The sequence below is a fragment of the Thalassophryne amazonica genome, chromosome 12 (assembly GCF_902500255.1).
Source record: "Thalassophryne amazonica chromosome 12, fThaAma1.1, whole genome shotgun sequence".
In the NCBI taxonomy this organism is placed as follows: Eukaryota; Metazoa; Chordata; class Actinopteri; order Batrachoidiformes; family Batrachoididae; genus Thalassophryne; species Thalassophryne amazonica.
In genome coordinates this window covers 77,895,290-77,915,444 of record NC_047114.1, presented here as the reverse complement: position 1 = coordinate 77,915,444, position 20,155 = coordinate 77,895,290, and the positions used below count along the sequence as shown (strand labels likewise).

General features: G+C 38.9%; 1 protein-coding gene across 1 annotated transcript in view; it reads left to right on the top strand.

The window, feature by feature from the left end:
• Nucleotides 1-20,155, top strand: part of egfra (epidermal growth factor receptor a (erythroblastic leukemia viral (v-erb-b) oncogene homolog, avian)) — a 113,675-nt gene that overhangs the window by 78,348 nt on the left and 15,172 nt on the right. Inside the window, exons 9-25 of the mRNA XM_034182410.1 lie at nt 897-1,023; nt 2,066-2,139; nt 2,216-2,303; nt 2,424-2,623; nt 2,772-2,904; nt 3,281-3,371; nt 4,969-5,126; nt 6,344-6,382; nt 6,518-6,662; nt 7,886-8,008; nt 9,411-9,509; nt 11,641-11,826; nt 17,938-18,093; nt 18,309-18,384; nt 19,105-19,251; nt 19,342-19,439; nt 19,528-19,695. Coding sequence (XP_034038301.1) covers nt 897-1,023; nt 2,066-2,139; nt 2,216-2,303; nt 2,424-2,623; nt 2,772-2,904; nt 3,281-3,371; nt 4,969-5,126; nt 6,344-6,382; nt 6,518-6,662; nt 7,886-8,008; nt 9,411-9,509; nt 11,641-11,826; nt 17,938-18,093; nt 18,309-18,384; nt 19,105-19,251; nt 19,342-19,439; nt 19,528-19,695 — 2,108 coding nt within the window. The remainder of the gene's footprint in view (nt 1-896; nt 1,024-2,065; nt 2,140-2,215; nt 2,304-2,423; nt 2,624-2,771; nt 2,905-3,280; nt 3,372-4,968; nt 5,127-6,343; nt 6,383-6,517; nt 6,663-7,885; nt 8,009-9,410; nt 9,510-11,640; nt 11,827-17,937; nt 18,094-18,308; nt 18,385-19,104; nt 19,252-19,341; nt 19,440-19,527; nt 19,696-20,155) is intronic.

The following is a 20,155-nucleotide window of genomic DNA, read 5'->3' as shown; positions in this document are numbered from 1 at the left end:
AGTAGATTTACAAATACAATATTGATTGAATACAGGCACATGATGTGAGGATTAATGCTACACTGAGGCTCATCATCGGAACCTCTGAGCTTCCATATACCTGGGGCAGCTACTTTGGACCAGGAGGACCAGTCACAAAATTAGTGCTAGTGTTCCTGACCAGTAGGCTCAAAAATATTTCTCTAACCCTGAGATTGGATATGGGACCCTTTAACACACAATATAACATTGTTTTCAGAATAAAGAAGTTCTGTCTCCATATTTTGATGACCTATGAGTGAATGAAGATTAAATTCATATTAATAATAATAATAATAATAAGAAGAAGAAGAAGAATAAACTATCCCTAATTTTTATATCATAATCATTCAATGCAACAAAATCTTTGAGTTTACTGCACAGCACTTTGGACACTGTCTGGCTGCTGTAAAGCGCTATAGAAATAAATATTGATTGATTGATTGAAAATACGGCTCAGCTCTCTTCATGTTGAAAACAATTTCAAATCCATTTGTCTGAAAACAATAAAAAGTGAACATAGGACCACCTGATTCTCAGCCAGCAATCTGTTGAACATACTGGACAAATGAAACATGAACATATTGTGTGTCTACAGCTGGAATATACCATTTTTTTATTTTTTTATTTTGGTTACCAAATTTCAGTGCAGTGTTAGAAACCTTGTAGGATTTAAAGTTTGTACATCTTAGAAAATTACATTAACACAGGTGTTGCTATAAGAAGACAATTTCAGAGGAACCACCATTACAAACAGTAGAATTTGGTTTCAGCAAGTGGTCATATGGCCTCTGAAACGTATGGTCAAATTTCTAGGGTCAAGTGGAAACAGTTGCTTGAAATTGTAGTTTTGTTTTGGTTTTTTTTTTGCCTTTCAGTTTGTAATGGACTCGGAATGGGAAACCTTGCTCAGACGCTGTCAATCAATGCTACCAACATTGACTCTTTTAAAAACTGCACTAAAATCAGTGGCAACATAGCAATCATCCACACGTCCATTTATGGGTAAGTCTGAAACATGCAATGCATCAAGTGCATCTTCATGTCCATTTATGTCAGACAAGCCATAGGTACCACCTAACATGATTAAACAACAATTAGAATCCAGCCTCAAAATAATGGAACTGACACAAAAATGTAGTATATGATAACTATCCTAGAGTGGTCGCTACAGCCAAGTAGGTATCAATGAAGGATGACACAGGAGCCAAATTTATAAATACCCCAATAATATTCAAATGTATACCACATTATTTATCTTACCATAAAGAATCCAAAAAGGTATAGTTTAAGCAATCAGTGACTGAAGGTTATGGAATTATGGGGTAAAAACAGCAAAAAAAGATCTGTTTCAGTTTGTACAGGGTTCAAAAAGTTAAAGGTGCTCCAAGTTTGGTAAATAGCGATGCAAGTTACTGTTCAAGTGAGTAAGAGTTTAAGAAGGATTTGTTTGCACCATCTGTTGTGCTTAGTTATCACGTTATGCGGTAATTTTCAAACACCTTGCATTGCATTTGAAGACATGTCATAGAATCCAGTGGACATTGTTTATTATTGTTATTATTATTTTGGAGACCAAGCATTCAAAACAGTCAAAACAATTAATTTTTTTCCTGTTAGCTCAACAAATACTTTGCATCACCTGTTAACAAAATTGGAGTCAATATATATTTTAACCTCTGTCTTCTTCGCCACAGCAGGTCAGTTTTTTGACCCCTTTAAAAAACTGAAATTGGCCATTCTCACCATTTCTGCTGTTTTTATCCAACAACTATAATAACTTTCATAGATAGTCCAAAGTACATTATTGGAATCCTTACCTTAAAAACATCATTGGAGCATGTTTAAATTTTGATCCTAGTATAAACCTTCATTGACCCCTATCAGGTTAAAGCTACCTATCGTTATCGTGCATTTTTTGTGCAGTTCATGGTACACTGGTGCTGGATTGTAAGTGTTGTTTAGTCATCTTAGGTGGTACAGATTAGGTCAAAAGTGGCTGTAGGCCCATAGACTAAGGTATTATACTTATTCTTGTTATTTGTAGGGATAGCTACACCAAGACACCAAAGATGGATCCTGCCCAGCTTGATGTGTTTAAGACAGTTAAAGAAATCACTGGTAGGAGTCAGGTGAATCAAATTAAAACATGGCACACTAAAGCGTTTGGCAATTAATGACCTATTTGTTGCTTCAGGATACTTGTGGATTCAAACATGGCCGGCAAACATGGACTCACTTAGTCCTTTTCAGAATCTGGAGGTCATCCGAGGACGAACTAAACGGTATGTTTCTCATTAAGGCACTCCTGATTTACAGCCTTTTGAACACATTGAATGACTCAAATGCCATTAAAATCTCCCATTTTCATTCTTCCTGTTCCGGCTTTGTCTTCGGTGCCTTAGAGGTAGCCGCAGTTTGGCCGTTGTTCAGCTGGGTATCAGCTATTTGGGCCTTCGCTCCCTCAAAGAAGTCAGTGATGGAGATGTTATCATCATGAAAAACCCTAAACTCTGCTATTCCGAGAAACACCACTGGCAGGGGCTCTTCAAATCACAATATCAAACGGTGAAGATAGATGAAAATGCTGATCCTTCCACCTGTGGTAAAAAAATTAGATTCTCATCTTTTTCTTGTTGTGTAAATTGTGATTACAACAATCACGAGCCACAATGACTTAAACGAGCCTAACATTTGAAATTACGCAATTATGGGATAAAGAGCTTTTTTTGAGAGTGTCTGTCTGTTTTCAGCAAAGTTGAACAACACTTGTGACACAAAGTGTACCACAGAGGGCTGCTGGGGCCCTGGTCCGGACTTGTGTCTTGCCTGCCGTGACTACAGCCGTGACGGGAGTTGTGTTGACTCCTGTAACATCCTGGAGGGGTGAGGGAGGATTCTCTTTCACTACATTTTAACCCCTGAGATGCAGTGTTCCTTATTTTAGACTAATAAGCAGTCTGAACATTGGATATCCACACTGTGCGCATAACTTCTGCAAAGTATATTTTTCTATCGCTAGCATTTCTAGACCACGATATGACGTTCGGGGGTTTATGTACACAGTTTGATCCAAAAGACAAACATTCTCATACATTTACTAATGTCTATCTTTGAATTTTTTTGTCAAACATTGAATGCGGACATGCTTATAGTTTAACTTCTGCCCTCAAAAAAAGGATCAGGAATTTGACTTTACACATAACTGTTTGAAATGAGGTGCAGCAGCAAGTGTCTCTTAGCTTTGTTTTTGCTTTTGCAGAGAACGAAGGGAGGTGGTCATGAATAAAACGTGCGTGGAGTGTCACCCCGAGTGCCAACGCATGAATGGAACAGCAACCTGCAGAGCACCTGTATGTCTTTCACGACCAATGGTTAAACTGAAAACACTTGAAACTTTGAACACCTTTTTAAACATTATTTATGAATCTGAAACCTCTGCCCTTCGTGTTTGGGTGTCAGTAGGTCAGAATAAAAGAGCGTAAAACATGAGTTGTTCCACAGTATGAAATCTGTCATAGTTGTTCTTGTGATTAATGTTTTATTAGCCAAAGTATATAGTACCAAATTTTTACACATCCAGTCCGGTTGAACAGGTCTGGAAGCGTGCATGGATGCTGCACATTGTCACATCACTCACATTATGGAACTTCCCTGGTTCCTGAATGGCAGCCACCCAGACACACAACAAATCCAACACTGCCTCTGGGAAATAGGTATCTACCTGCCACAGCCAGGTGGGACGTGGGCCACTCCTTGGCCTTCTCCAACCACTGAGGTCCTCAGCACTGTGGCACGTGTCCTGGCCAGATCATGACCAGATAAATGTACCAGATGGCCAAAATGTCATTACTAGTGTTTCCTCCCTAGTGTCCCATGGAGTAGCCCGGTCAACTGAATTAAATGCTTTGTGAAACTCAACACAGGCAGCATAGACTTGTGTTCTGTGAGTATCCATGGCGCTAGGATGTTGTCGATGACTTCATGGGAGTGAAGCAAGACTGTTCCTGTTGCTGACCACTGTGGCAAGTAACTGGAAGTGATTCCTGTTACAAATAATCCTTGCAAGCACATTTCCCTGCACAGAGAGTAGTGTAATACCCTTGGAGTTCTTGCAATCCAGACAACCACCCTTACCTTTGAAGAGTGGGGCAGGTCTTTTCTTCCAGGCCATAGTTATAATACTGGTTTCCCAGACTGGTGAAATAACATTATTTGCAGTACCAGGAGAATAGTATCTCCACCTGCCTAAAGTAACTCAGCACCAGTGCAGCATATTTTTGCTTTTGAATTCTGTCCAAAATTTGGTGGTTCGCAGTTGACTGGAGAATCAGCCACAAGTACCCTGGCACTGGAAGTATCTAACAACTTGGCAGATGATGTGGTTTCAGTTACACTTTAATAGAAGGCACATGGGAGACTTGAGCCTAGGTTTGATCTGTTTTCCAATGGTGTCCACATAAATATAGATAAATTTATATCCTTTTATTGTTTTCTGTGTGGTAAATCATTTTTCTTATTTAGAGAGATTGTCTTGATTGAAATTTTCCATAGTAAAGAGTTTAAGTCTCCCAGTTTATCCATCAGCAGAATGACACATGACATGATGCATTTTGAATCTTAGAAAACAAGTTCAGTCACCTTTTTAGAGTTGGTGAACGTGTCAGTGGAGAATGTTGGGTGTAGCTTTCTAACACAGAAATGGACATTTCTATAGTGTCATGTTCAAAATATTTTTGCGTGTTTCAAAATGCAGTGAACATTTCTAACAGGTTATATTTAACAGTGGAATTATGGCCTAAAGTAAAACATATGACTTTATCGCTGACATTTTTTAATGGAAGATGTTTTTAAGAGATGATTACTATGAAACAGCACCATTAATATAATATTTACTTCTCCTCTGAAGAGCGTTGTAAACACAAGTCTATTTTTTTAATGTACTTTCAGGGTCCTGGGAACTGTACCAGTTGCGCCAACTTCAAAGATGGACTGTTCTGTGTGTCTCGCTGTCCCCAAGGCGTGCCAGGTGAAGACGAAACACTGGTGTGGAAATACGCCAATGAATTGAAAGTGTGCCAGCCATGTCACAAAAACTGCACTGAGGGGTAAGAGTGTTGTTCACACTCACCTTTAACTGGCACTCAACTCGTACCACATATCTTTGTGGTGCGAGCATGGGAATGTTGTCATGTTGTTGCCGATTATTTCGTGCAGCTGTGCTCGTCCTGTTTTATTGTGAGCACAGTCTGTCCTCGTTAGGCTGTTGGCTGTCGACATTATGTAATAATCATGAGATTAGTGGTCAGGAAGGATTCCTTGGACCAAGATGTTGTGGACTATGGACTTGAGTTGTGTGTACATTTTTGTACAGTTGCTAATAAATTGACTTAAGTTTCTAAATTAAATTTTTTTTTCTCTTTTTTTTTTCATTTTGCAGTTTTATTTCTATCTGTTGCACTTTGAAACCTGCACAGTGGAATGTCCACTGTTTAATTTCTGTCCCCATCATGTGTTTGTCACATCTTCATGCCTTTGGTGCTGATGTCCACAGCAGATTTCTCACATTTTCTGTCTCTGGGTGCAAAGTAAATGATTTGTTAATCATTTGTTCAAAAGTAACAACCCTTTACTTTTTGGTATGTCATTTAGGTGAGGCTTTCTAAAAAAAAACACCTTTCGGTCATGAAGGCATAACGACTACCAAGGGTTGAGACCACATTACGGACTGGGTTGTATTATCGAGACACCATAGCAATGTTACAGTTACATACAAAACAAAGAGGTCGCCATTCCTAAATCAGTCTGCAGGAAGCAGTTTTGTGAAACAGACTGATTTTTTTTTTTAACCCAGCACACTTGGTATTTGTGAATATAAACTATAACAATTTATTCTAAATCTGAAAGAATATCTTGTACATGAGGTTCACATCAGTGTTGCATTGGACATTTTAGTTATTAAAATTCCAAAAATCAGATGTTTATTGCTACTTCTTTATAATCAGAGTATTTCCAATGAAACAACATACACTTTAATTTACACTTTGAAGACTTGTAGACTTGGCCACTTGGGAATAGCAGAAAAATGTATTGTTCTCAGTGAGAAAACATCTTCTTGTCCAGATTTAATTCCTGTTTTTGTCCATCAGTTGAGAACATGAGCATGTGGATGCAGTGATTTGATTTTGTTGACTGCTAAGTTTGACACATTTTTCTGATCACTCAACTTCAAATGTAATGAACGAATTTGTAAATCCTCCTGACTTTTTGGTATGAAACCCTGTGACACTTTATTTGATTCTGTGTGTGTGTTTCTTAATTTCAGGTGCAGAGGGCCTGGACTCACAGGCTGCCAAAACAGAAAGTGAGTCATTTACACTAATTGTCATTAATGATGAGGTATACAGTGACTTCCCCCAACATTGTTGTCTCACCTTTGCATGATGCACACGGATCTGCTTCAAATATTGTTATAAATGGCCCCCATGCTGTCTTGCAGATATTCTGGACTTCCCATGATTGCAGCTGGTGTAGTTGGCGGTTTGCTGGCTGTCCTCGTTGCAGGCTTGTCTGTGTTTGTGCTGCTCCGCCGACGCCACATCAAGAGGAAGCGGACAATGAGAAGACTTCTGCAAGAGAGAGAGGTACAAACAGTGAGATGAGTCACCAGGCTTCCAGGCAGTCAGATGTTGAGAGTATGATTTATCATTTCATAATTTTATCATTACAGGGAGCCTCCTGTATGTAGAGATAGTCATTATTTGTGTTGTATGGCTGGGGGGCCTGGCTGCCTTTTTGTTTCTGTCTTTTGTTTTTCCTTCCAGGTGGCTTGCATTTGGGACTGAGTGGCTGTGTTGCTGAGGTTATCAGGACCTCACCCTGATCACCTGCGGCTCGTCAGGACTCACAGCTGTGGTGCATCTATATGGATTGGAACATGGTGGCATTTAAGACTGGAGTATACAGTGTGTATTTGCCAGAGACTCGACCTTGTGACCAGACGGGTGAGATCGTCGTCTCGGGAGCCATCTCATCATCAGTGGATGCAGAGAACGTCCAGGGTTTGATGTACGGTCTGTGAAAGAGGAGGGGGTGAGGTCTCATGCTCGTCAGCACACTTCCTGAGGTACGTTAGATTTTGTGACTAACGTTTATACAGTCAGTAAATGTGGTGTCCCTCACACCTTATTATATTGAGCTGTACGTTAGTCATGTATCGGCTTCCACTGCAGTGGAGTTTTGTGAACTGGATGTTCCATGCCTGCAGGTTGGGAAGCTGATTAGTAATTAAGCCAGGAAGTGTTTGCTGTTTATGTACACCTTTGAGTGGTCTCTCTGTGTGTAGAGTGTGGACTCACATAATGGTTCCTTCTTTCACAGACTCGGTTTGTTGCGGCCACCTGGGGGGTGTCGGCGGGGTCCTTGGGTCCGAACGGCTTCTGGCTCCGGACCGTTAGCGCTGCTGGGAGCGCACCGTATCACCGCCACGCCAGACCGCACACTCTTTTGTTGTTTTTGTATCACATCACTGTTATGTATTAAATTCAGTTAGCCTTTGTACCGTGCTCTGCTTATTTCATACTGGGTCCTTCAAACACTGGTCGGTTCTCCGAGCTGCGTCCGACACATAACAATTTGTCTTCTGTGATATCTTACTCTGTACTCGTGGGCAGTTTCCGTTAGTTAAAACTGAAAGGACTGAAAGAGGAAATGTGGGAATCACTTTTACTTTTTGTCCATTGCTTTCTTTTTTGGAAGGGGTGGTTGGTGTATTTGTTGGAAGTAATTTTGAATTCTTGCAGCGCACTTTAAGAGTCCTTAGTGTTTTTTGTAAGAAGCTGTATGTGTTTGTTTGTTTTTGTGTTAGTTGGTTGAACCCCTGACTCCAAGTGGAGAAGCACCAAACCAGGCTCTGCTCAGGATCCTCAAAGAACCTGAATTTAAGAAGGCTAAAGTTTTGGGATCAGGGGCTTTTGGGACAGTTTACAAGGTAACACCACACCTTCAAAAACCTTTATGCCTCAGTCATCAGCGTTTGACCGATGCTGAAAGTCAAGAGTATCATCACCACGTTACTAACACCAGTCCTTCTTCTCCTTCTCACTCAGCTGTAGCTGCTGCCAGATTTTCTATTAAATTTCGCATTTGTAACATTATAGATCATTTGTGAGTGACCCTCTCTCACTTTAAGTGTGTGTGTGTGTGTGTGTGCGTGTGTGTTGGTATCAGTTACAGTGTGAGGATTAAAATCTGCTTACACAGTTGCTAGGGTTGGGCAGTATACTGGTGCCATAGTAGTCACTGGTGTGATAGTGCGCATCAATATGGATTGCACAACACCATCAACACTGTGAGAAAACAGGCCAACAAGAACCCCTGCTGTCACAGTTTTTTTTTGTTTTTTGTTTTTTTCATGACGCCAACAAAAGATAACACCATAAGGAAATCATTTTGGTGTATTCCCGTCTCAGAGCAGCACTGCTGCGCTGGAGTTATGACGATTACAGCTCAGGGGAGTTTTTTTCCTGTTCTTTTGAACTCCAAATATAAGTCGAAACACCCGTTACGTGCTTTTCTTATGCATGTAACTGCCTACAAAGTCATTTTCACATGAAAACATAAATTAAACGTCATGGAAATATTGTTAACCCCTTAACGCCTGAATTTATATAGCTGTATATAAAAAAATGTAAATGGTAAATAATGTTGAGATCATTAATTTCACTTTTGCACAAAAACTAGATAGTAATATTGGGTATTCTGGTAATGACTTTATGTTATAATGTTATAATAATAATGATGGTATGTTGCAAATTTACGACAACAGGCATACAGGTCAATTTGGTAAGTTGCATATTTGAGTCAGAGATTGTAGCATATATGCGACGATGGGCGTTAAGGGGTTAAACTGTGATTCTGTTGTGTGAACCAGTGGACTTTTGAACAGTGTGCATGCTTGTTTCAGCCTTAATTATCATCGATTAAACACAACCATGGATATTTTACATGTAAAACTGCAAAAATATCTAATTCTTGAAGTTTTTAATTTAGATTTTAATTTGGCATAAGCAGATTTGAAAATTTAGAAGAGTCCAGGTTAAATTCTTGCTCAGGTAAGATAATTATTAAAGGGGTGATAAAGCAGAAAAACCAGTGCTGCCATGATTTAATGCCATCATGGACAAAAAAAATGAGATGCTATTGATATTATTTTTAGGTCATATTGCCCACTCCTGGTGTTCACATTATGTGGCTGTACCTCCCAGAGTGGTGAAAATTTGAATTTTTGATTAATGTCAAAGTTTTATTTAGGCTCGGATAACTGTAAGTGAAAACATGCACCACGGGACAGAGTTAGTTGTCATGATCACTAATAGATTTGTGTCTTACAGGGCCTATGGGTTCCAGAGGGGGAGGATGTGAAGATCCCTGTTGCCATCAAGGTTTTGAGAGAAGCCACATCTCCGAAAGCAAACAAAGAGATTTTAGATGTAGGTTCACTGATTTATGTGGTATACTTTTGGAGCATATGTCATACTCTTGTGAGTCAGAAGTAAAAGAGCTATTCATTTGAAACGTTTACACCTCAGCCTGTTTTACCAAAGAGCAGGAATTTATAGTTGATGTGCAAGTTGAACAGTAGGATTTATTTTAAAGTTACCACAATATTTTCCCTTTAATTTTCCAGTATTAGGTGTGAAGATTATTTGCAGGTGTCAGTGTGAACCTGTATTTGAAATTATGTTTTTATTATTTTACCTATATTGGAGAATATATCATGTTTCTTCATAAAAATCCTCTCACTTGAGGGGACAGCAGGAAATGGGATTAATTCATTGGAGGGCTATGTGGGGGTGTTAGTGTGTAATCCAAGGCTGAGATGTTCTGGAAAGGAATTCAGTCCAGAAGCCACAAGAAAAAGAAGAGAAAAAAAGCAGCCTGCTCAAAATGAATAATGCAGATGGCTGAATGTGCATCTTGGGTTCAGTGGTTTTGTGGTCATGTTGCTTAGTCATTCTACATCTGGGAGTGGTGAACCTGCAGCGTCCTCCAAACGACCTGAGAAGCTGTGTTGGGAAAGTGTAGTGACACGGACCCACAACAGGGGGCGTAAATGAACGGACAATGGAAGGAGTCAAATTATAACACTTTACTGGTGTGAATGTCACAACCAAACACAGCAGAATCAGAATGTGCAACAGTCAATTAATAAAAGGTGTCGTGTGGGCAGGCTCGACGATAGGAGACGCCCGTCTGGAAACGAACCGGAACCACACGATTTCCACCGCCACCTGAACCCGAGGAATACTGGAGCCGCCAAGTCCCGGAGTCCCCAGGTGGCCACCTTCCCGGCGTGTCGGATCTGGTACTGCTGGCAGAAAGCAAAAGACAGTCAAAGGGTGGGTGTGTGAACACCCAGTAACAATGGTGGGAATGCCACCTCCACCTCTCACTCAGCGTGTTGCAGCGGTCTCAGCTGAAAAGGAGCGCCGTCTTGCACAGCCTCCTCAAAAACGACCGGTTCTCCTGCAAACACTCACAATAATAGATTTATCGATCTCACAAAAGGGGCTGAGAGTATTACCTCCAGATGAAGACGATATCTCGGCAGTTTGGTGGAGGTGTCTTCCTGCTTTTATACCAGATGTGTTGATTAGTGACAGCTGTCACGGATGATGGGTGACAGCTGTCACCACGGCTTGTTCCTGAGGCGGCAGCGCCCTCTCGTGCCTGAAGCCCGCACTTCAGGCAGGGCGCCTTCTGGTGGTGGGCCAGCAGTACCTCCTCTTCTGGCAGCCCACACAACAAGCTGATGCTTTACAGAAAAAGCATTTCTATACAGCGACTAACACTTAAGTGATTAATCGCTTAAAATCAGCATTGTATTAAGGATTTTGGAACATAAAGCATTAACATGTAGACAGATGAACACATTCACACTCACGCACACATACAGCCAATTTTTAAAGTTTTCAATTCACCTAACCTGCATGTCTTTGGAAGTGAGTGGAAGATGGAGCAGACACGGGGAGAACATGCAATCTCCTCACAGAAAGGACCAGGCGGGAAGTGAACCTCAGACCTACCAGAGCTCTCCCCTACAACACGTACCTAACCATGACCCCTTCTGCTTAGCTTCTGAGATTGGACAGGATCAGGTGCACACAGAACAGCCTGGCTGTTGCTGCTGTGCTGCCGTAACACATTCAAATGCAGAAAATCACATTTGTGCATCGTCTTCTGCCTGCTTCTAAGAGGCTTGTTTTGCTTTGAAAACAGGGGTTGTCATCATTTTTTAAAAAAAGCTGCTTTTCTGTAATGACAACAGAAAGTTTCCCTTCCCTGGATGGTCACAAAATATGAACAACTGGGGTGTCTCTGCAAAATTGGTGAAAGAGAGTTTGAACTTTATGTTGAAACTTTTAAAAGACTTTTTATTTTTAAGCTTAACACTTTCTAATATGATTGCTGCAATATGTATCTTTTGTTTAATTAATTGTTTAGCAGAATAATGTCTGTGAGAGATGCCTTACTGAAATAGCCCATTTGTTTTTTCTTTTTGTTGCCTGACTTGCTGTATAAATAAGAAAGAACATTTATGTATGTGTATGTGCACTTCAGGAAGCTTATGTGATGGCCAGCGTGGATCACCCCCATGTGTGTCGTTTGCTGGGCATCTGCCTGACCTCCACAGTGCAGCTTGTCACCCAGCTAATGCCCTACGGATGCCTGCTGGACTATGTCAGAGAGAATAAAGATAATATCGGCTCTCAGTACTTGCTCAACTGGTGTGTTCAGATAGCCAAGGTAAGAGAGGAGTGCATCACACTGTGCCGCAAATTCTCTCCAACTTCATCAGCAGTGCTGAAGTCGTTGTTGTTTAAACAGTGTGAACAGAGATCTTCAGCCATATGTGATATCTAATGTGTACAGTAAGAAAGACAGGAGAGCTGTAAAGTATTTACATTTTGCCTGTTCAATGCTTTGTTGTTATATGTTATATGTTACAAGCTTATCTTCTGGTGATCAGTCATCTTTCTGAGAAACAGCTGAGCAGTTTATCACCTTTGACATTGGCCCTGTTTACATGACCACAATAATCAGATAACTGTTAGTAATCTCATCTCTCACATTTACATGCACTTTAGTCATCAGATAATTGGAAAAAATCTTGTTTGCATGATTTCAGTTGATTAGTTGGGTTTCTTTGGAAGCGAGGGGTGGCGACCATGTGGTTGGAATGCTTTGTTTTGCTGCAGAAGGTTTCCGGTTCAAACCTCACCCCTACCACATTTCTCCATGTAATGTGGAGTTGCGGCTGGAAGGGCATCCGGCGTGAAACTTGTGTCAAATCAACGTGCAGATCCACCTTGGATCTGCTGTGGTGACCCTGAGTGAAAACAAGGGAGCAGCCGAAGGGACTTTTTTAGTGGGATTTCTTTGGATGTGGAGAAAGAACAAAGGACAGCTCTCGAAGAAAAACCATAGACTGGAAACAAGAGCGCTCTCTCTCTCTCTCTCTCTCTCTCTCTGCCGCTCTCGCTCTCTCTCTCTGTGTGTCTCTCAATTTCAATGGAGCTTTATTGACATGGGAAACATGCTATTACATTGTCAGATCAAGTGTTACATAGAGCAAAAAATAAAAATTAAGAACATGTACACTCTTTGTGTGTGTCTCTTTCTCTCTGTGTATGTCTCTCTGTCAGTGTGTCTGTCTCTGTCTGTCTGTCTCTCTCAGCGAGGAGGTGCGCAGAGCTGATGGCCTCATGCCTGAAATATGACATCATGGTTTTAGGAAACTCTGCTCAACCTTACTATATTTGTCTATAAACCACATAAAATGCCAGAAAATTTGCTCTCTAGAATGCTGAAACAGCACACAGGGCCGTTCAAGGGCGCTTGGGCATCCTGTCAAATTTTTTTGGATACATAACGGACTTTCTGAACTTTCTGATGAAGGATGTTACGAGGCGCGATGAAATCCATTTTGAAATTGAAATTGAGAGAGATAGAGAGTTATTCTTTTTTTTCTAGTCTATGCTTCTTCTTCAGGAGCTGCCCTTTCTTCTTTCTCCACTTCCAGAGAAATCCAACTAATGAACTAAAATCATGTAAACCCAGTTTTATGCCCCATTGGCCGAAGGCCCGAGGGGTGATTTGTGTCTCTCTTTCTGTCTGTCCATCCATCTGTCCCAAAAAGGGGATAAGCATTCAAATCAGCACCTCTCACACTTTTTAGAGGAATTTTGTGAAACTTGGTACAGGTCATTGTTACAGGTTGATAATACACATATTATCATATCATTCGAGTTGGGCCTATTTTACCAGAGTTATGGCCTTTGATTACCAAATGTACGCTCCGTCAGTCTTGTGATTGGGTGTCTGCAATCTGAAATAAACTCCTCTCACATTTTTAGTAGGAATTTCATGTAACTTGTTACATATCCTTGTTATACAGTGCATCGGGAAAGTATTCATAGTGCTTCACTTTTTCTACATTTTGTTGTCATTATGGGGTGTTGTGAGTAGAATTTTGAAGGGAAAAAAATGTATTTGGAATAAGGCTGTAACATAAGAAAATGTGGACAAAGTGAAGTGCAGTGAATACTTTCCGGATGCACACGATCTATAGTTTGTTCAGTTTGTAATTTCCACGGAGCAGTCACTGCTGCTACACAGTAAATTTTGCTGAGTAAAATTTACTCTACCCAGATAACATTTGGTCCCAGTCTAAATAGAGTAAAATACACTCTATTATAGAGTGAAATCAGCTCTACTATCTTGTCAAATCATGTGCTTCTACTCCAATAAGAGCTGATTTTACACTGTGATTTTTCTTTTATTTATTTTGAGCAAGTTAAAAACATTTATCTATTGCGCACATTCATCTTTTAGAGTCCGTACATAACTCAAAGGGAGTAGGATGAAGTAAAACTTATATTTTCTACCCCCTTTCACATGTATTATTTTCGGCTGTGCAGACAAGAATAAATAAAAAGTTTTGAGATCATACATACCTATATAAACACACACCTTACATTATACATATCAACATATATTTACATAAATACATTACTTCTATACGCAAATACCCTTGCATACACCAATACACACACTAGATTCAATGAAATTTGATAATATAACAATTTTAACCCACATACATGCACCCATGGGCACCCAGGCCCATGCATGCATGCACATTTCCCTGTATTCGATTAGACTTGATGATATAATTATTTTTTATCCACATACATGCACCCATGGGCAGCCCACGCATGCATGCATGTTTCCCTGTATTCAATATGACTTAATAATATAACAGTTTTATCCACTTACATGCACACATGGGCAACCCCTATCCATGCGTGCATGCACGTTTCCCTGTATTCAACATGACATAATAATATAACAGTTTTTTATCCACACACATGCACCATGGGCAACCTGTGTCCACGTGTGCATTCATGTTTCCCATACATTCGATATGACCCGATAATATAACAGTTTAGATCCACAAACATGCACACCTGTATATATACTGAAAGTTATGTTATTCAGTTTCATATTTTTTTAATATTTTAAGTTTTAAATTTCTTTTGAATTGATGTAATGTAGTACACACTTTGATGTCCTCAGGTTATTCCATAAATCCACCCCATGTCTCGTAAGGCACATTTGTTTCATTGTTGTACGAGCACACTGTTTTTTTAAATTATATTTCCTTCTTAAATTGTAACCTCCCTCTCTTTCACTAAACAATTTTTGGAGGTTATCTGGTAGTAGGTTTTGTTTCACTTTGAAAATTATTTGTAGAGTTTTAAATTCTGCAAGATCTCTAAATTTTAGGATTTTGGATTGTAAAAACAGTGTACTCGTATGATCTCTGAAGCCTGCATTATGGATGATTCTTATTGCCCTTTTCTGTAGCTTAAAAAGTGTGTCTACATTACTTTTACATGTATTACCCCATACCTCAATGCCATAAGTAATATATGGTAGTATTAATGTGCAATAAATAATATAAGGAATCCTGATCTAAGAAATGTTTGGCTTTCCCCATTATGGAAATACTTCTGGCCATTTTGGATTGTATGCTAGCAATGTGGGGTTTCCAGCACATCTTGTGATCGATTATTATTCCTAAAAATCTGTATTGGTTAACCCTTTCAATAGGAACCATGTCAGTTTTAAGATTTACTTTTGTTTTCATTTCTCGGTTTCCAAAGAGCATTAGTTTTGTCTTTGAAATATTAAGTGACAATTTATTACCATCAAACCAATTTTTTAATTTAATAATTTCTATTTGCGTTTCGATCACAAGTTGTTCCAGGTTTTCCCCAGAACATACTATCATTGTGTCATCAACAAAGAGGATAAATTTCAGTTTTTCAGAGATGAGTTGCAAGTCATTAATGTAAATTAGAAAAACTTTAGGTCCTAAAACGGACCCTTGTGGAACTCCACAGTGTATCTGTTTGAACAAAGATTTATATTCTCCTATTTGTACATATTGTTGCCTGTTGTTTAAATAAGATTGGAGCCAATTTAGTGCAGTACCTCTTATGCCAATTTTTTCAAATTTACGAAATAATATGTTGTGGTTAATAGTATCAAATGCCTTTTTTAAGTCAATGAAGATCGCCATTGTATGTTTCTTTTTACCAATATTATTTGTTATTTCTTCCACTAAATCAATTAAAGCTAAAGTTGTTGATCTATTTTTTCTGAAGCCATACTGGTTATCGTTTAATATCTTGAACTTTTCAATGTATTGATCTAACCGTACTATATATAGTTTTTTCTAAAATTTTTGAGAATTGAGATAACACATATATAGGTCTATAATTTGAGAATAGATACTTATCTCCACTTTTATATATGGGTGTAATTTTGGCAATCTTCATTTGACTTGGAAACTCTCCATTAATAAATGATAAGTTACAGATATGACTTAGAGGTTTTGCAATTTCATTAATGACTTGCTTAATTATTGTAGTGTCCAACTTATTGCAATCTAATGATTTTTTTGCCTTCAATTCATTAACAGTGTTTATTATTTCCATTTCATCTGTTGCTGATAGAAAGAATGAATTTGAGTTTGCTTGTTCAGCACCTGTTTCTGAGGCTGAATATGGCATTTTTATTTCAGCTGCCAATTCTGGCCCTGTGTTGACAAAATAATGATTAAATGCATTTACTAGCTCTTCGTTGTTATAGATTTTTTTTATCACTGTCAATGAAATAGTCCAGCAAAATACTACGGTTCTCCTTTTTCCTGATGACACTATTTATTACATTCCAGAGGCCTTTAATATTTCCTTTGTTTTGTTCTAGTTGTGTTTTATAATACATTTTTTTTTTACAATTTCTTAATACACGTGTCAACTTATTTTTATATATTTTATATTTATTTTCTGTTTCGGTTGTTCTTTCTTTAATAAATACCCTGTATAGCCAGTTTTTCTTTTTACAGGCATTAATTAAACTACTTGTCATCCATGGGTTGGTTTTAGCTTGTTTGATTTGAATTGATTTCACAGGGCAACATTGATCATAGAGAGTCAAACATTTATTCAGAAAAGTGTTATAAGCCGAGTTAACCTCAGTTTCATCTAATATTACTTTCCAGTCTTGTTTTAATAGACTTTGTTTGAATATCATTATTGATTCATTTGTTTTTACTCTTATAAAATTAGTAATCTTAATATTTTTCTTAACTTTCCTATAGTTATAACTTATTTTCATAGTTACAAATACTGGTAAGTGGTCACTTATATTGTTTATTAATATGCCACTGGAAATGTCATTGTTTAATATGTTAGTGAAAATATTATCAATTAGTGATGAACTCTGTGCGGTGATTCTGGTTGGTTTAGTTATTTTTGGATGGAATGACAAGCTATACATAGTATTTATAAAATTTTCCGTAAGCTTATGTGTACTTATTTTTAATAGATCTATGTTAAAATCCCCACATATAAAAACATCTTTATGTTCCATTTTCGTATACAAATTATGCATTAGTTCCGTAAACATTTCAATACTTGATCCAGGAGATCTATAAACACACGTAATCAATATATTTTTTCTGTTTTCCATTATCAATTCAATTGTTATACACTCCATAATATCATCAATAGCCAATGTCATTTTGTCAGTCTGTTTTGCATTTAAGTTTTTATCCACATAAAATGCCACACCACCTCCATTTTTTTGTTTCTGCTCTGTGCAAACATCTCATAACCTTCTAACATAAAGTTGTTTATTTCATCATTTTTTTATCCAAGTTTCTGAAATTGCTAATACATTAAACAAAGTACCCAATTAGCAATTTCATATAGTTGATATAGTTGATTTAGCACTATGATAGAGTATATTTAACTCTATTTTGACTGGGACCAAATGTTATCCCAGCAGAGTAAATTTTACTCTGCAAAATTTACTGTGTAGACACAATAACTGTTCCTGAGTAGGATCTATTGTAGTATTTCACAGACCATGCAAAAGTCTAGACATGCAAAACATGCTGTTTCATTTATCTACCTTTTATACCTTCATGTTAGTCTGTGTTTGACTTTTGTCTATGACTCCCCCTGGACGGGACGCCAGTCTGTCGCAGGTTACTTTCTCAGCCAAGCCTGGTACCGATTTAATGAAACTGGTTGGACTAGGACAGTGTAGCTGAAGTGTCTTGTCCACATACACAGATTGAACCCAGGTCTGTGTATTGGTAATCCATCTCCTATCTCACTGAGTTATCTGCTTTCTTTGAATTATGACAACATTTTTTGTTACAGCATTATTTTTTCCCCCATAGGTTGTCAGGAATTGCTACAAATCCAGCTTTGTCAAAGAAATGCTAGACTAGAACATTGTTCTTATGTAACACCTCACAGTTAATCCTTTCATTCATTAAAGGGTATGAACTACTTGGAGGAGCGCCACTTGGTGCACCGTGACTTGGCAGCCAGGAACGTCTTGGTGAAGACTCCTCAGCATGTCAAAATCACTGACTTTGGTCTGGCCAAGCTCCTCAACTCTGACGAGAAGGAGTACCATGCAGATGGAGGGAAGGTTAGCTGGCAATTAATAAATGCTGTTTCCAAAGTACTTCCGCTATAATTCACTGTCAGCAGGGTTTTTATGAAGCTACAAAAGTTAACTCTTCGCAGTTTTATTAATATAAATCATATTTGTACACAGAGAACATAGCATATGTGTGAGCATACAGTCACTGTGCATTTTAGTTTTTTGATGATTCTACATAATTATCGACTTTTGTGCCACAGGTACCAATAAAATGGATGGCTCTTGAATCGATCCTGAACAGGACGTACACACACCAGAGCGATGTTTGGAGTTACGGTTAGTCTTGGGCGTTATTTTGTTGACAGTCTCTCTCTTGTTCCACATTGTGTTTAAAATGTGTATGTTTTTAGATCTGTAAATCAGCAGGATTGGACAAACACATAATTTCAATATTAAGTGTAGTACAGTGGAGCTGCAGTGTTTTTTTAATCTGTGGGTGTCAAAATTTTAATATATGGAATGGGTTGGAACAACATTTTGTTAGCACCTGGGATTTTAGGATACAGGTAGGATACACGGGCACACAATTATTCTCAGATGGATAGTATGTCAGATAAGATTGTTGCCTCAACCCACATAAATAATTCTTCCCGCCAAGGAGCACACACGAAAAGTAAACAGCCTGAATATACACACAGCTGTGTGTATGTGTGTGTGTGTGTGTGTGTGTGTGTGTGCGCGCGCGCGCGTGTGCGTGTATGGACCAGCCTCCAAATCTTTTCCCTGGGGTTTGATCAGGCTTTCCGCTCAATATGGCAAAACCATCAGCAGACCCTGGCAGAAGTGACAGCCTTCTTTTCCTCTTTTTCCCTTTTTCTGTTCCTCCAACACAGAAATTCATCCGGTGGACTCCCACTCTTGCAGGCTGAGCCAATTTGTCAACATATCTATCTCGATACTGTGATTTCTGGAACGCTTCCATCCTGCTAGTTTATGTCACTCTGTTTCCCCCCTGCTTTTATAAGCCATCAAAACAAAGTTCTGTCATTCTTTTAGGTGTAACAGTTTGGGAACTAATGACATTTGGAACCAAACCTTATGATGGGATTCCAGCCAGTGACATAGCAGGCATTTTAGAGAAAGGGGAGCGGTTGCCTCAACCGCCAATCTGCACCATAGACGTCTACATGATCATGGTGAAATGTGAGAGCAACTGAAGTAAAACTACTACATTTTCTGTACTTTGTGCTACGTAGTCCTCTTAAAATGAAATCTGCTGTTGTTTCTATGTAGGTTGGATGATCGATGCAAACAGTCGGCCACATTTTCGGGAACTAATGGCAGAGTTTACAAAGATGGCCCGAGATCCTTCCCGTTATCTTGTCATTCAGGTATAATTCAGTCAAATGAATTTGATAGAGAATTGTTGTAACCTGTGACATCCACAAAACTAAATAGTAAAATATAATTCCATAACAGGGTGATGATCGAATGCACCTGCCGAGTCCTGGAGACACAAAATTATACCGCAGCCTGATCAGCGGGGAGGACATGGACAACGCTGTGGATGCAGATGAGTACCTGCTGCCCCAACATAGCTTCTTCAGCAGCCCAAGCACCTCCCACACGCCACTTCTGCAGTCCACAGTAAGCTCACTCAAATCAACAAGAAGCTTAAAGGTTGGGTTCAGTTGTCTCCACTCATCTGTTTTTTATCAGTAGATTATTTATGCCGCTGTTATCTACTGAAGTATTGTAGTGCAGCAGATAAGAGAATATTTACAGAGGAATCCTTCAAATGGTGATGGAAGCACCAAATTTGGCACAAATACTCCTTAGACATTTCTCTTTTGAAAAAGCAGACTGGCCACTTGAATTTTTAGCAGGCGGCCAGGTAGGGGTCAATTGAAGAATTCCACGAGGGTCAAAATGTAAAAATGCTCCAATCATATTGAAAGTTATTCCATATTATTTGTCTGATCATAAAGATTTCAAAAAGGTGTAGCTTGGACTATCTATGTTATGGGGTAAAAAATAGCAGAAATGGTGAGAAAGTTCTATTTCAGTTTGTACAGGCTTCAAAAGTTAAAGTTGCTCCAATTTTGGT